The 15251-nt window shown below is 52.1% G+C and overlaps 1 protein-coding gene across 4 annotated transcripts; it reads left to right on the top strand.

Annotated features, from left to right (window-relative positions):
• The first annotated feature begins 4688 nt into the window (after positions 1–4688).
• FDPS (farnesyl diphosphate synthase) lies at positions 4689–15222 on the top strand. Of its 4 annotated transcripts, none has more exons than XM_060644695.2 (11): positions 4747–4813; positions 5622–5837; positions 5934–6075; positions 7810–7950; positions 12495–12575; positions 12706–12828; positions 13318–13406; positions 13497–13569; positions 14198–14275; positions 14355–14489; positions 14950–15222. In XM_060644695.2, exons 2-11 carry the CDS (start codon positions 5659–5661, stop codon positions 15148–15150), a joined length of 1242 nt encoding a protein of 413 aa, XP_060500678.2. In that variant the 5' UTR covers positions 4747–4813; positions 5622–5658; the 3' UTR covers positions 15151–15222. The 4 variants fall into 4 exon arrangements, with proteins under 4 accessions (XP_060500679.1, XP_060500680.1, XP_060500678.2 ...); XM_060644694.3 differs by having other exon boundaries at positions 5913–6075; XM_060644696.2 differs by lacking the exon at positions 5622–5837 and having other exon boundaries at positions 4689–4813; positions 5913–6075.
• Positions 15223–15251: the final 29 nt, after the last annotated feature.

The following is a 15251-nucleotide window of genomic DNA, read 5'->3' as shown; positions in this document are numbered from 1 at the left end:
CACCCAGCTGCTTACGGTGGGGCCAAGGCTTGCACCAGGCAGCATTTAAGCTCAGGGATCCTCCTTCAGCTGTGCTAGGAACTGAAAGGACCCCGCCTAGAACCAGTTTCTCTTCCCGTGAGCTTCAATCACTCCTCTCCCTGGGGGCGAGCTAGCTGGGAGCCGCACCCAACTCTCTTCAGACCACAGAGGACAAGTCAGGTGGATATTGAATCAGCCAGAAGCTCTCCTAGAGTTGGCCCTCCGCCTCCCCCTCTACCCACCACCTAGGAGGCCGTGCCCCTTCCTGAAGCGCCTTCCCCCAGCCTGCTCTCTGTATCATTTGCTCTCTGGACCTCTTGGGGATTCCTGCCACTCCTGGGCCGGTCTCTCCTCTGTATCCATATCCTTCGTTAATTTTCCACCTGCCCGCAGTCACTGAGCGAGTGGGACAGCAGTAGTGACCCAGGGCCTTGGCAGAGAGAGGGCAAGGGGAGGAAGGGGTGGGTCTGGGGGCAGAATCCACAGGCTCCTCAGAGGCAGCTGTGGTGAGGTGTGCAGATTCACAGGCAGATGAGGTGGACTCTGGGAGTGTCTGCGTGTGACCTGGGTGGTAGTTTACTGGGTAATGACAAGGGACCTTTTCTGGGCCTCCCTCTAGTTCTCCAGGTAAAGCACATGATTTCTGATTTCCAGGATTTTTTTTTTAAGTTCATTTATTTGTTGAGAGAGAGAGAGAGAGAGAGAGAGAGAGAGAGAGAGAGAGAATCCCAAGCAGGCTCCATACTGGCAGCACAGAGCCTGACTTGGGGCTCGAACTCACAAACAGCGAGTGAGATCATGACCTGAGCTGAAACCAACAGTCAGATGCTTACCAGACTGAACCACCCAGGCACCCTAGCTGTTGTTGTTGTTTTTAATTGTAGCAAAATATACATAACACAAAATTTACCATTTTTAACCACTCTAAGTGTCCAGTGGAGTGGAGGTCAGTGCGTTCACACCGGGCAACCATTTCCACCATCCATTTCTAGAACTTTTCAACTGAAACTGAAACTCTATACCCATTAAACACAAACTCTTCATTCCTGCCTCCCCCAGCCCCTAGCACCCATCATTCAACTTTTGCCTCTACGAATTTGACTCCTCTAGGGACCTCATGTAAGAATCATGCATATTTGTTTTTTGGTGCCTGCCCTAAGTCCCTGAGCATGATGTCTTCAAGGTCCATCCACGTGGTAGCATGTGTCAGAATTTCCTTTCTTAATTTTAAGGCTGAAAAATATTCCATTTTAAGTATATACGATATTTTGTTTATCCTTTTGTCTGTGAATGGACCCTTGGGTTGTTTCCACCTCTTGGCTGCTGTGAATACCACTGCAGTGAGCATTGGCATACAAGTATTTGTGTGGGTCTTTGCGGTTCTGTGGGGTATATACCAGGAGAATCACTAGGTCATATGGCAATTCTATGTCTTATATTTTGAGGAACAGACCACTGTTTCCCACAGCAGGTGCACTATTTTGTGTTCTCACCAGCGATGTCTGGGGGGTTCCAACTTCTCCATATCCTCAGCAGTATTTATTATTTTCATTAAAAATTTTTTTCTAAGTTTTTTAATTTATTTGAGAGAGAGAGAGAGAGAGAGAAAGGGAGAGAGAGAGAGAGAGAGAGAGCAGAGAGGGATGGAGACAGAGAGAATCCCAAGCAGGCTCTGAACTGTCAGCACAGAGCCTGATGCGGGGCTCAAACCTACGAATCATGAGATCATGATCTGAGCCGAAACCAAGAGTCAGATGCTTAACCAACTGAGCCACCCAGGTGCCCCTGTTATTTTCATTAAAAAAAAAAAAAATCTGTCTGTTGGAAATGCAAGCTGGTGCAGCCACTCTGGAAAACAGGATGGAGGTTCCTCAAAAAAAAAAAACAAAAAAAAAAACACAACTAAAACTAGAACTACCCTACGACCCAGCAATTGCACTACTAGGCGTTTCTCCACGGGATACAGGTGGGCTGTTTCGAAGGGTCATATGCACCCCCATGTTTACAGCAGCACTATCGACAACAGCCAAAGGATGGAAAGAGCCCAAATGTCCATCGACGGATGAATGGATAAAGAAGATGTGGTATAATATAATATAATATAATATATATAATGTATATTACATTATTACATTATTATACATTATTATATATAATATTACATATTATATATGTATTATATTATATATAATATATATAATATACTGTATATATATAATATAATATATTGTATATATATATTATATATATATATACAATGGAGTATTACTCGGCAATCAAAAAGAATGAAATCTTGTCATTTACAACTACGTGGATGGAACTGGAGGGTATTATTAGTGAAATTAGCTAAGTGAAATTAGTCAGAGAAAGATAAATATTATATGACTTTACTTATATGAGGACTTGAAGAGACAAAACAGGTGAACATAAGGGAAGGGAAGCAAAAATAATATAAAAACAGGGAGGGGGACAAAACAGAAGAGACTCATAAATATGGAGAACAAACTGAGGGTTATGGGAGAGGTGGTGGGAGGGGGGGGATGGGCTAGATGGGGGAGGGGCACTAAGGAATCTACTCCTGAAATCATTGTTGGCACCATATGCTAACTAATTTGGATGTAAATTTTAAAAAATAAAAAATAAAATAAAAAAATCTGTTTGCTTTTGCTATATTCATACTAATAAGTGTAAAGTGGTATCTCATTGTGGTTGATTTGCATTTTTCCCAATGACTGATGATGATGAGCATCTTTTCATGTGCTTATTGGTCATTTGTAGATTTTCTTTGAAGAAATGTCGTCTCAAGTCCTTTGCCCATTTTCTAATGAGGTTGTTTGTATTTTTGTTGTTGAGTTTTAGGAGTTCTTTATGTACTCTGGATATCAAACCCTTATCAGATACGGGATTTGGGAACATTCTCTTCCATTCTGTACACATTCTTTTCACTCCATTGACTGTCCTCCGGTGGACAAAGGTTTTTAATTTTGATGAAGTTCAATTTACCTTTTCTTTTGCCATTTACACTTTTGGTGCCATATTTAAAATTCCATCACTAGGGGCACCTGGCTGGCTCAGTCGGTGGAGCATGTGACTCTTGATCTTGGGGTTGTGAGTTCGAGCCCCACATTGGGTGTAGGGATCACTTAATAATAAAAAATATTTAAAAAAAAAGAAAGAGTCCATCACTAAATACAAGGTATGAAGGCTGAGTCCTATGTTTTCTTCTAAGACTTTTTATGGTTTTAGCTTTTATATTTAGGTTTTAATCCATTTTGAGTTAATTTTTGAATATGGTGTGAGGTAAGGGTCCAACTTCATTCTTCTTTTGCATGAGGAAAGACAACTCAGTTTATCTAGTGTCATTTGTTGAAGAGAATGTCTTTTCCCCATTTAGTGGACTTAGTACCTTTATAAAAAACCTACTGGTCATAGATGTATGAATTTATTTCTTGACTCTCAAATCTGTTTCAGTGGCCAGTATGTCTATCCTTATGCTAGTACCACATGGTTTTGATTATTATAGCTCTGTAGTGAGAATTTGAGCCTGAGTTGGGCTCTGTGCTGGCAGCTCAGAGCCTGGAGCCTGCAGCCTGCTTCAGATTCTGTGTCTCCCTCTCTCTCTGCCACCACCCCTCCCTCAAAAATAAGCATTAAAAAAAAAGATTATTTGAGCTATCCAGAGTCCCTTGTAATTACATATGCATTTGCAGATTGCCTTTTCCATAGCTGGAAAAAAAAATCTGTTGGAATTTTGACAGGGATTGTGTTGAATCTGTCGATCGTTTTGGGGAATATCTTAATACTAATCTTTCTACTTAAGAACATTTCCCATTTATTTAGGTTTTCTTTAAAAATTTTCAGCAATGTTTTATAGTTTTCTATGTACAAGTCTTTTACCTCCTTGGTTAAATTTTATTCTTAGGTATTTTATTATTGTAGACGCTACTGAAAATAGAATTACATTCTTCCTTTTTGAGATTGTTTATTGCAGGGGCACCTGGCTGGCTCAGCCTTTAGGGCACAGGGACTGTTGATCTCGGGGTGGGTTGGGGGGGGAGAATCCTGAGTTTGAGCCCACGTTCGGTGTGGAGATTACTTAAAAACTAAAATAAGAAAGAAAGGAAGAAAGAAAGAAAAGGATTGTTCGTTGTCTGTGTGCCAAAGCACAACTGATTTTTTTCTATGTTGTTTTTGTACCCTGCTCTAGTAGCTTTAGCAGCCGTCTTGTGGATTTTTCCATAGTTAGGATCATGTCTCTGAAATACATATATTTTTACCAGTTCTTTTCCAACTTGGCTGTTTTTTATTTCTTTTTCTTATCTAATAGCTCTGACTTCAACTTCCAGTGCAAAGTTGAATAGCAGTGGTGAGAGTGGGTATTCTCCCACAATGACTTTCGCTCCTTAAAACAAAACCTACTTCTGTCCTCGGCGGTTTCGAGTTGCGAGAACCTTTCTGGATGGGTGGAGTAACCCCGAGTTGCAAGGGTGCGAAGAGAGGGCCTACAGGCACTGCACGCAGCCCTTCCATTGGTTGTCCCATGCAGGGCCCCATGCTCGCACGAGGGGATGCAGCCAATCAGCGTGGCTCGTCTCTGCCCAGCCAGCCCGCGCTAGATCGCGTCGTCCTGTCCCTCCTGCCGCATGCCGGGAATTGTAGTCTGATGGGGCCTTTCCGCCTAGAGCTAAGGGAGCTCGGGAACTACTAGACCCAGCATGCCGCGCGCGCAGCCCGGCGGCTTTCAGGAGTACCCCGCCAACACTCTGGAGCAGGAGCCGGCATCCGGGAGCAGGTGAGACAGGTCTCCGGCCGGCGCTCAGGCCGCGGTGGGAGGCTCGGCCCCAGCTCCGAGGCTGCACTTGGAGGCGCACGAGGGCCAATCTCTCGCGTCGGAGGCCCCGGTGTTGGGAGCCCGTGGGCCGGACTGGCTGACCCTCTGGGTGGGCGGAAGCCGCCGGGATGTGCGTTGTGCGCGCTCCGAGCCTCCCCGGCCGCCCGATGGCTGCTCCGAGGCTGGCCATGCGCTGCCTGGGACCACGGACCTCGTGTCCGTGGTTCCCGGGGTTGCGGCGTAGTCTGCGTCCTCTTGGGGTATCTCCGAGCCTGCGCACCCCCTCCCCGCCTCCCAGGGGAGACCTGGGTTCTAGATTTGGCTCTGCCACCGGTCACGTATCTTCCTGCCTCTTCGAGATTCCGTCTGGCCTTCGTGAAATAGGGTGCTTTAAGGGTCCTCCCAGCCCCTGGTCCTCAGGTCCTTCAGTCTGGGCTCTTCCAGCTGTGTTCCAGGACTTGGGGGAAGAAGCCAAGGCAGTAGCAATTCCAGAGGTTCCCCGCAGGGTTGACGTTGAGGGGATATAGTTGGGTGGCATTAAGTTATTTTAAGTGCGTACCTAAGTGCCATCAGTCGACTTCCAGCCAGCCGGCCAGCCGTACTTCCCCCCCCCCCCCCCCACCTTGCATTAACTTCTTCCTGTAAATGCCCTGGAGCCTAGCTCGGGAGAGGGCGGGGCATTCTGGGCCCCGAGGTGAAAGGCTGGGGGTGGTGGGGGTGACCTGGGGAGCCGCAGCCGAGCATCTGCCTGTGGTGCTTGCCCCTGCAGGGAGTGCTCAGTGCCCCCTCCCTATGCCACCCCTGCGATGCCCCTGTCCCGCTGGCTGAGATCTGTGGGGGTCTTCTGGCTGCCAGCTCCCTGCTGGGCGCCCCAGGAGAGGTGGCTGGGTTCCCTCCTGCGGCCCTCCCTGGTGCACGGGTGCCCAGCCCCGGGGGCCTGGCACGGTGCCCGCTGCTGGTGCCAAGCGTGGACAGAGGAGCCCCGGTGAGTGTGGTGGGGTGAGAGGCTTTGGGGAGGGGAGCAGCGCTCAGGTTTCTGACTTGTGCCTCCTCTCCTCAGAGCACTTTACTCCTCCCTCAGAATGAATGGAAACCAGAAATTGGACCCTTATGCCCAAGAAAAGCAGAATTTCATCCAGCACTTCTCCCAGATTGTCAAGGTGCTGACCGAGGATGGCACGGACCACCCAGAGATAGGAGATGCCGTTGCCCGGCTCAAGGAGGTGAGGGATTTGTGACTTCAGAGAGGGAATCTTTGGTTCATTCTATAAGCGTCTGGGGGTCCTGGCTTATAGGGGGGGAGCTGGCTTTTACCTGAGTGGCTCTGGGTCTCCTCTGGAGGGGGCGGGGCCTGGGCAGGGATACTTAGTGCTTCAGGACTGCTTTGCATGAAGGGCGAAGAGGGTGAAGGCTTTAATCTGGTAAGTCTTTGATTTTGTTGAGAAAGGGAATTAGGTGTCCGAGGTCACAAGATGCTATTCTGACAGGGACCCGGGAGGAAGGCAGCCTGAGGCGGGCCAGGTGGAGCTAGGGCATCATCAGAAACCCCTGCTCCAGGAGAAATCTGGCTGGGAATTCTTTTTTTTTTTTTTTTTTTTTTAAATTTTAGAAAAAGAGAGAGTCTGAGCAGGGGAGAGGGGCAGAGGGAGAGAGAATCACAAGCAGGTTTGTGGAGCCTGACACGGGGCTCAGTCCTACAACCTTGGGATCATGACCACGACCTGAGCTGAAATTGAGATGCTCAACTTCCAGAGCCACCAGGCGCCCCCTGGCTGGGATACTTAAGTTGCCTAATTCTTTTATTCTTTTGGGGGTTATCTAGTAATTCTTTTTTTTTTAATGTTTATTTTGGGGGGGGAGGGGCAGAGATAGAGGGGGACAGAGGATCCCAAGCAGGCTTCACACTGTCAGCACAGAGCCAGACATGGGGCTCGAACTCATAAAGCCGGAGATCATGACTTGAGCCAAAGTCGGACGCTTAACCGGCTGAGCCACCCGGGCGCCCCTATTTAGTAATTTTTATAAATACTGTTGAAGCTAGGAAAAGGTTTGCCTACCCTGGGATGGAGACTACAGGGGGAGGTGCTCCCAACGCATTAGAGCCTGTGGACGGCAGAAGGCAGAAGGCAAAAATGGAGTTCCCGGCAGGAGGAGACGCCCCTGGAAGGCTGGGGGGTGGGTCCCCTCCTGAGCTCTCTTCTGGCCTACTTTGGGGCCTTGTCTTTTTTTTTCTTTAATGTTTATTTTTGAGAGAGAGACAGGAGACAGAATGCGAGTGGGCGAGGGGCAGAGAGAGCAGGAGACACAGAATCGGAAGCAGGCTCCAGGTTCTGAGCTGTCCGCACAGAGCCTGACATGGGGCTTGAACTCATGAACTGTGAGATCATGACCTGAGCCGAAGTTGGACACTTAACTGACTGAGCCACCCAGGTTCCCCGGCCTTGTCTTTAATACAGTGAGAGAGGCTTTTCACTTGCAGGCAGTTTGAATTGTGGATAGGAGGAGGTGGCTGGGAAGCATAGGAGAGGTGGGGACGGGGCAGGAACCTGGGAAAGAGAGACCTGAACTTGTCAGCCATTTCCGTGGCGTGAACCCTTGCCTCTGGGTTCAAGCCCTGCTTTGGGCTCGGGGACAGATTTTGCTGTGCAGTATGGAGGCTTTAAATTTACTGAGGAATGCAGTGCCTGGCTAGGTCAGTCAGTAGAGTGTGTGACTCTTGATCTCAGGGTTGTGAGTTCAAGCCCCATGTTGGGCATGGAGCCTGCTTAAAAAAAAAAAAAAGGAAAAGAAAAAAAGTGTACCGAGGAAGACCACCCAGAGAGGGCTGGGGGCGGGGGAGCCACTCCAGAGACTCCCTGGAGGAGGAGCCGTGATGGTTGGAAGGGAGAGAGGGTGGGGAGCAATCTCGGAGCGGGCCCTCCGCGAACGCGCCGCCCCGCCCTCCCCCCTGCGCCCAGGTCCTGGAGTACAACGCTGTCGGAGGCAAGTACCAGCGGGGCCTGACGGTGTTGATAGCCTACCGGCAGCTGGTGGAGCCCGGGAAGCAGGATGCCGACAGTCTCCGGCGGGCCCTGACCGTGGGCTGGTGTGTGGAACTGGTGAGAGGATGGGGCGGGGGAGCGGAGGTTTTACCAGGGCGGGGGCATCCTGGGGGGCGGGGAGGGATGAGCCGGAAACTGGTTTCTCCACGTGTTTCTGTGCGGCAGTAATCGAATTTGGACACCGAATTACCCCAAGGTTAACAAATGTGCAGAACCTCGTGGCCAGGGGGTACATATTTAGTCCACAAACTAGCGGTGGGCCAGGGCCTTGGAACTGGACATAAAGGTGTCACCTCTGGGGCACCTGGGCGGCTCATTCTGTTGAGTGTCTCTTTGTTTGTTTTTTTGAAATGTTGATTTATTTTTGAGAGACAGAGAGAGAGCGGGTCGAGGTGGAGGAGCGTGACGGCAGAGGTCCCGACTCGGGGCTCAAACTCTTGAATGGTGAGATCATGACCTGAGCTGAAATCAGACGCTCAACCAACTGAGCCGCCCAGGTGCCCCGAGCATCTAACTCTTGATCTCAGCTCAGGTCTTGATCTCAGGGTCATGAGTTTAGCCCCTAGCTGGGTTCCATGCTGAGTGTGGAGCCTACTTAAAAAAAAAAAAAAAAAAGTCAACTCTTTCCTCCGAACAGAGGATAACCACGCAAACGGTGTTGTTCTTCCAGAAGGTTAGTCCAAAGCAGAGACTGGAAACTTTCAGCCCACTGGTAGTTTTCAAAAATTAAGGGCCCTAAATTTAATTAAGAAGAGATGTCACATAAAACTCCAGATTTCTGGCATTGCTTGGAAAATTGCTAGATCCGGGCCCAGATACCCACGTAGCAACAGCTGGCTGACATTGAATCATAGCCGCTGACCCCACAACAGGGCACGTGCTCTCCTGTGTGGCTCCGTCCTGCTCTGCTTTGCTCCAATCCCCTCGTCTCCTATGCCCGGTTCATTTGGCCCTCGAAGGGGCATTGTTTCCTGGCCTGGCCTAACGCCTTCACTAGTGACAAGGAGACTGGGTCCCAGGAGGGGTGCCGGGCTCTGAGGAGGGTGGCAGTGAGCCCAGAAGGGAAGACTCTTAGGACGTGAGGAATGACGGACACGCTGAGGCTTGTGGCCTGCCTCAGGGGAAGACGTGATGGGCTGGGGGTCAGCCATGCCGCATTCTCGGTTTGGTTTGGGCAGCGCGGGCGGGACTGTGGCGTGTGGCTGCTGGAGATTCCAGTCTGTAGCTTGTGAGTGAGATGGGGCTGGAGAAGAGGGATTTGCCTCCAAGGAGGTAAAGGGATAGTGGCATCACTGAGGGAGGGTGAGGGGCAAGGAGGCCCAGGGCAGAGCAGGGGCGCAGAGCTCGGGGACCAGGCGGGGGAGGATTTGAGGGCCCAGTGGTTCACCTGCCGGAGAGAATTGTCATGAATTAGAGCTGCACCTGTGAGCGTTTCGGTTTTTAAACGTGGCGGTAGCGCTGTCCCTTCCCCAAGGTGCTTTTGAGCTGTCCCCCGTTGTTTTTGTTTGGGTGATTAAAAAAAAAAAGTATCTTGAGAGAGACCGAGAGAGCATGAGCGGGGGGAGGGGCAGAGAGAGAGAGAGAATCTCAGGCCGGCCCCAGGCTGTCAGCACAGAGCCCGATGTTTGGACTCCCGAAACTCTGAGGTATGACCTGAGCCGAAACCCAGAGTCGGACGCTCAACCAACTGAGCCCCCCAGGCGCCCCTTGTAATAATCTCTGCTTTTATCTTTGTACCTCTGCCTCATTTCCTTCAATCTCTTACTTTTCTATCTCAGGATTCACCTCCTAGACACGAGGACATTTGCCCGTATATCCTCAGTACCGTGATCACTCGTGTCTCAGTTCATTTGGGCTGCTACGACAAAATAACACGGACTGGGGTAGCTTATAAAGAACAGAAGTTTATTTCGCGGAGTTCGGGGGGCTGGAGGTGGGAGATCACGGCACTAGGGTGGTTGGTGAGGCCCTCGTCCTGGTCCTGGGGCTGCGGCGGGGGGGCACCTTCCTGCTACACCCTCTTGTGGCAAAAGGGGCCGGGGACCTCTGGAGGCCTGTCGTGAGGGCCCTGTCCGGGTGCCCGCACACCTCCCGGAGGCCCTGCCTCCTCATCCACGGTTAGGATTTCAACATACACATTTGCAAGGATACATTCAGGCCATAGCAACGTTCCGGGGTAATTTATTTAACGTGGTACAGTGATATTATCTAATGTATATTTCTTTTTTTTTTTATTTCATAAACGCCAAATTTAATATATTGTCTGGTGGCTTTAGGTCATATTCCTTTCTCCTTGACCTTAAAATTCTTCCAATATCCATCCCTCTTCTGGCCTTGGGAGAGTCTGATGAATTTTTTTTTTTTTTTTTAATTTACATCCAAATTAGTTAGTATAGAGTGCAACAGTGATTTCAGGAGTAGATTCCTTAGTGCCCCTCCCCCAGTTAGCCCATCCCCCCTCCCCCAACCCTTCCTGTAACCCTCAGTTTGCTCTCCATATTTATGGGTCTCTTCTGTTTTGTCCCCCTCCCTGTTTTTATATTCTTTTTGCTTCCCTTCCCTTATGTTCATCTGTTTTATCTCTTAAAGTCCTTGTATGAGGAAAGTCATATAATTTTTGTCTTTCTCTGACTAACTTCACTTAGCATCATAGTCTCCAGTTCCATCCACGTAGCTGCAAATGGCAAGATTTCGTTCTTTTTGATTGCCGAGTAATACTCCCTTGTATATATAGACCACATCTTCTTTATCCACTCATCCATCGAGGGACATTTGGGCTCTTTCCATCCTTTGGCTGTTGTCGACAGCACTGCTGTAAACGTGGGGGTGCACGTGTCCCTTCGAAACAGCCCACCTGTATCCCGTGGAGAAATGCCTAGTAGTGCAGTTGCTGGGTCGTAGGGTAGTTCTAGTTTTAGTTTTTTGAGGAACCTCCATCCTGTTTTCCAGGGTGGCTGCACCAGGTTGCATTCCCATAATGTATATTTCATAGTTAAATTTCCTCATTGTCCACAAAAAGTCCATTCTAAGTTGTTGTTTGTTTTTTTTTTAAATACTCAGGATCCAGTCAAGAGTAATGGGTTCTTCTTCGATCTTTAATCTTTAATTTTTTTTTTTTTTAACATTTATTTATTTTTGAGACAGAGAGAGACAGAGCATGGACGGGGGAGGGTCAGAGAGAGAGGGAGACACAGAATCTGAAACAGGCTCCAGGCTCTGAGCTGTCAGCACAGAGTCCGACGCGGGGCTCGAACTCACGGACCTCGAGATCGTGACCTGAGCCGAAGTCGGACGCTTAACCGACCGAGCCACCCAGGTGCCCCTTTAATCTTTAATCTTTAGAATAGTCCCACCAGCATAACTGACTAATACTGTGGATAGGTTTCTCATTTAGTTGACACTCTGGTACTGGTGTGTATTTTTTAAGTCCCCTACAAAACAGGAAGTGCAGTTGGGTTCCAAACTGCAGTGGGACGGAGGAGACTGAGGGAAGCCGCAGGACGAACGCCCCTGGAGACCGTGTGGGTTGAGTGGGAACGGTTGGGACCAGGTGGAAGAGAGTGGACCGGGGGCTTCAGCGGAAGCATGTCACTCAGAGTAAACACTATGTACGTAGGACACGTGCCTCCGATGTGGGGGCCCAGAGCCTGCCCCAGGGTGAGGGCAGACATGGCGGTGTGGATGGACGCCTCCTTCCCCGGGGATTCACGTGGGAAAAGAGCAGCGGCCACCTTAGTCCTTTCTGTGTGGGGCACGGCAGAGCCGACGGGTGGCGCTGGGGGCTCCGAGCGAGGCAGGGCCGCTGGTGCACAGAGTTCAGGGCGGAGTGAAGATCTAAACCGTGTTCTGGAAGGCCGTGTTCGAAGTCTCGGAACCTGACTACAAGAAGTATTGGGGTACGCGGCGGCGTTTCGCTCTCCGTTACACATGCATTTGTTACACATCGGCTCCGGGGCCGGCTGTTTGAGCCTCTGGGAGCTCCGGGGGGGGGGCAGATGTTGGCCTTGCCTCCGAGGACCTCACAGCCCGCTGGGAAAACTCGTGTATCCTGGGGACCTCAGGAAGGCTGGGACTTAGAAGCCCTGGGCTGCTGTTTGAGTGGTTAAATGGTTAAGACCCATGGTGAAAGTTACCAGGGGTCAGACTTCGGTTCTGTCCCTATTAGACCTGCACCCTTAGATGAGCTCCCTGAGGTGGGGCTTTGTCCCGCACACGGGTGTGTAAGCAGAGTGCCCGGGGACGACACGGGAACAGCTGCCTTTTATTCCAGAAGTCAGGTAAAGTCAGACTGCATGAAGGAATCTTCCCTTCAGCATTCAAGGAAGTTTTTGGCCAGGGAACAGTCTGTGAAGATCTAACCTCCCTGACCCCGGGGTCGTCTAGGGCTGCGTGTTTGGGGATGTCCGAGATCCGTTGGGAGTCTCTCACTCTGGAAACGAGAGCTGTGACCCCACGTTATACCTGGAACGCCAGATCCAACGAAGTCCTAGGATTTCCCGAAGTCCCACAGCACAGCACAGATGTCCCGGCCGCTCCGTCACCGGCAGAAGGAGCGCCTCCGAGGAGACCGAGGGTCTTACCCACTCTTCCTTCTCCTGTAGCTCCAGGCTTTCTTCCTGGTGTCGGACGACATCATGGATTCATCCCTCACCCGGCGGGGGCAGGTCTGCTGGTACCAGAAGGTGCGATACCACTGGGCGAGAAGCCAGCGGTGGGCGTGGCAAAGGGCCTGGGGTGGTGGTGGCCTCGAGCCCGCCGAGGTGTCCACGGTGGCCAGAGATTGACCGCACGTTTCTTCTGCGTCCCTGACAGCCAGGCATAGGTCTGGATGCCATCAATGACGCGTTGCTTCTGGAAGCATGTATCTACCGCGTGCTGAGGCTCTACTGCCGGGAGCAGCCCTATTACCTGAACCTGATTGAGCTCTTCCTACAGGTGTGCTGCAGGCCTGGCCTCCCTGGGCCACTTTCATCTGGCTGCGCTCGGGGCGCGGGAGAGCGCTAGGTCTGCCTGGAAGGGAGCAAAGCAGGCAAGGGTGCCAGGCAGGGTGGTGGCAGGAAGGGCTTCCCTGGTCAGTATGGGCCATGAGGCTTGGGGCCCTCTCCCTCTTTTTTTTTTTTAATTTATTTTGAGAGAGTGAGCGAGTGAGCCACTGGGTGGGGGAGGGGCAGAGAGAGGGGGAGAGAGAATCCCAAGCAGGCTCCCCACTGACCACGCAGGGCCTGATACAGGGCTTGAACCGTGAGATCATGACCTGAGCCGAGATCAAGAGTCAGACGCTTAACCAACTGTGCCCCCCGGGCACCCCAAGGGCCCTGTCCTTGCTGCCTCTCTGACTGCCCATGGCATGGGATGTGGGTCCCAGGATTTCAGGGTTTCCCAGCCCTGGAGAAAGGCAAGGTTATGGGCCATCTTCCTCCTCAGAGTTCCTATCAGACTGAGCTCGGACAGACGCTGGACCTCATCACGGCCCCCCAGGGCAATGTGGATCTCAGCAGATTCACTGAAAAGAGGTGAGGGACGGTGGGAACTGCATCTGGACGGCCCGGGAGGGCTGTGCTGGGCACTGCCCTTCTGAGCGGTGTATCTTCTCCCCTGCCCAGGTACAAGTCCATCGTCAAGTATAAGACCGCTTTCTACTCGTTCTATCTTCCTGTGGCTGCCGCCATGTACATGGTGAGTGAGCCTCCCCACCCTTGCTGCCCCCGATGGGGCTTTTGGACAAGAGGGCACAAAGCAGACATCTTCGGGCAGTCTCGCGCCCCCACTGCGTGGCTGTGTGACCTCGACCAAGCCACTTAAGCTGTCTGAGCCTGCTCTCAGCTGTAAGATGATAAAGTTCCCTCCCCAGGATTTTTATGACCATTAGCCAAGGCAAGGGACGTGAAAGCAGTCAGCCCGTCGAGTCTGGATGGGAGTGGGGAGGAGGTCACACGGTGTGATGTGGAGGACCCTGGGCTAACTGCCTGCGCAGACCTCGCTTCTCCATTTCCCTTTTCATCGCGCAGAAGTGGTAAATGGTGAAGGGTTAGGAAGAAGAGTGTTGCCTGGGGTCCGCAGGCCTCTGGGGCTGACCCGCCTCTGCTGGCCCTCACCCGGAGGCCCCGCTGGCATAAGCGGGTAGAGGTTGGGACGGTCCAGACGCCCTGCATCCGGGCTGCCAGGCATGTCTGAAAGGAGAGGGGAGATGATTTGGGGGCTGTGCTGAGGCCAGCCCCCCCCCCCCCCCCCCCCCAGAGCAGCAGCAGCAGGGAAAGCGGAGGCCCCACTGGAGTTGGGCTCACCGCTCCCCTTTCCGCCGTAGGCGGGCATCGATGGCGAGAAGGAGCACGCCAGCGCCAGGAAGATCCTGCTGGAGATGGGGGAGTTCTTCCAGGTGCAGGTAGGAAGGTGCCGGGGGGAGCAGGCCACAGCTTCCTGTCTCCGGATCCTCTCCACTCTGCCTTTTCTGCTCCTGCCAGGATGATTACCTTGATCTCTTTGGGGACCCCAGCGTGACAGGCAAGATCGGCACGGACATCCAGGACAACAAATGCAGCTGGCTGGTGGTTCAGTGTCTGCAGCGGGCCTCTCCCGAGCAGCGCAAGGTCCTTCAGGTGCCGGAGAGAGGGCTGTGGACCTGGGCTCGTAAGGAGGGGGACGGGGCAGTGATTCTCAAGTGGGGGTGCTTTTGCAGACGTTTTTCTGTTGTAACTTGGTGTGCGCACGCGCTACAGGTGCCTCCTGGGTAGAGGCCGGGAAGCCGCCAAAAGCACAGAATGCACAGAACGGCTTCCCCCCCCCCCGCGGGAGAGTCTCCAGCCCTGAGTTTGAGTAGTGCCCAGGTTGAGAAGCCCCGGGGGAGAAGAAACTGAGTCCTGAGCCAGTATCTGAGCATTTGGGGTGGGGAGACGGAAGTTCAAGATCGGAGGCGCTCAAAGACCCTGGAAACCGGAGGCGGGAAGTAGTGACCAGCGATAGAGCTGTTCCGGAATCTGTGCATGAGGGGCGTGCCGGGCACCCGGAGGCGCTGGTGGGGTAGGCTGAGCCCGTTCTCCTGCCCCCAAACCCTTGCAGGAGAACTATGGGCAAAAGGAGGCCGAGAAGGTGGCCCGGGTGAAGGCGCTCTACGAGGAGCTGGAGCTGCCGGCCGTGTTCGGGCAGTACCAAGAGGACAGCTACGGCCGCCTGATGGGCCTCATCGAGCAGCACTCTGCGCCCCTGCCCCCGGCCATCTTCCTGGGGCTGGCGCACAAGATCTACAAGAGGAAAAAGTGACCCGGGGACCGGGGACCGGGAGGGGTTGGGCGAGGCGGGGCCGCGAGGCGCTCAATAAATTGTCGAACCTTGTCGTGGTCCTGTTCCTGCTGTGCTAGTCG

Source organism: Panthera onca, chromosome F1 (genome assembly GCF_046562875.1).
Source record: "Panthera onca isolate mPanOnc1 chromosome F1, mPanOnc1 haplotype 2, whole genome shotgun sequence".
In the NCBI taxonomy this organism is placed as follows: Eukaryota; Metazoa; Chordata; class Mammalia; order Carnivora; family Felidae; genus Panthera; species Panthera onca.
This window is presented reverse-complemented; position numbering and strand designations above follow the sequence as displayed.

Excerpts from the sequence above, each read along its gene's own strand:
- FDPS (XM_060644694.3), top strand. The coding sequence starts at position 5,659 with ATGCCCCTGTCCCGCTGGCTGAGATCTGTGGGGGTCTTCTGGCTGCCA. Across the intron at positions 5,838-5,912 it reads GCGTGGACAGAGGAGCCCCG|AGCACTTTACTCCTCCCTCA; the intron begins GTGAGTGTGGTG and ends TCCTCTCCTCAG. Across the intron at positions 13,570-14,197 it reads TGGCTGCCGCCATGTACATG|GCGGGCATCGATGGCGAGAA; the intron begins GTGAGTGAGCCT and ends TTTCCGCCGTAG.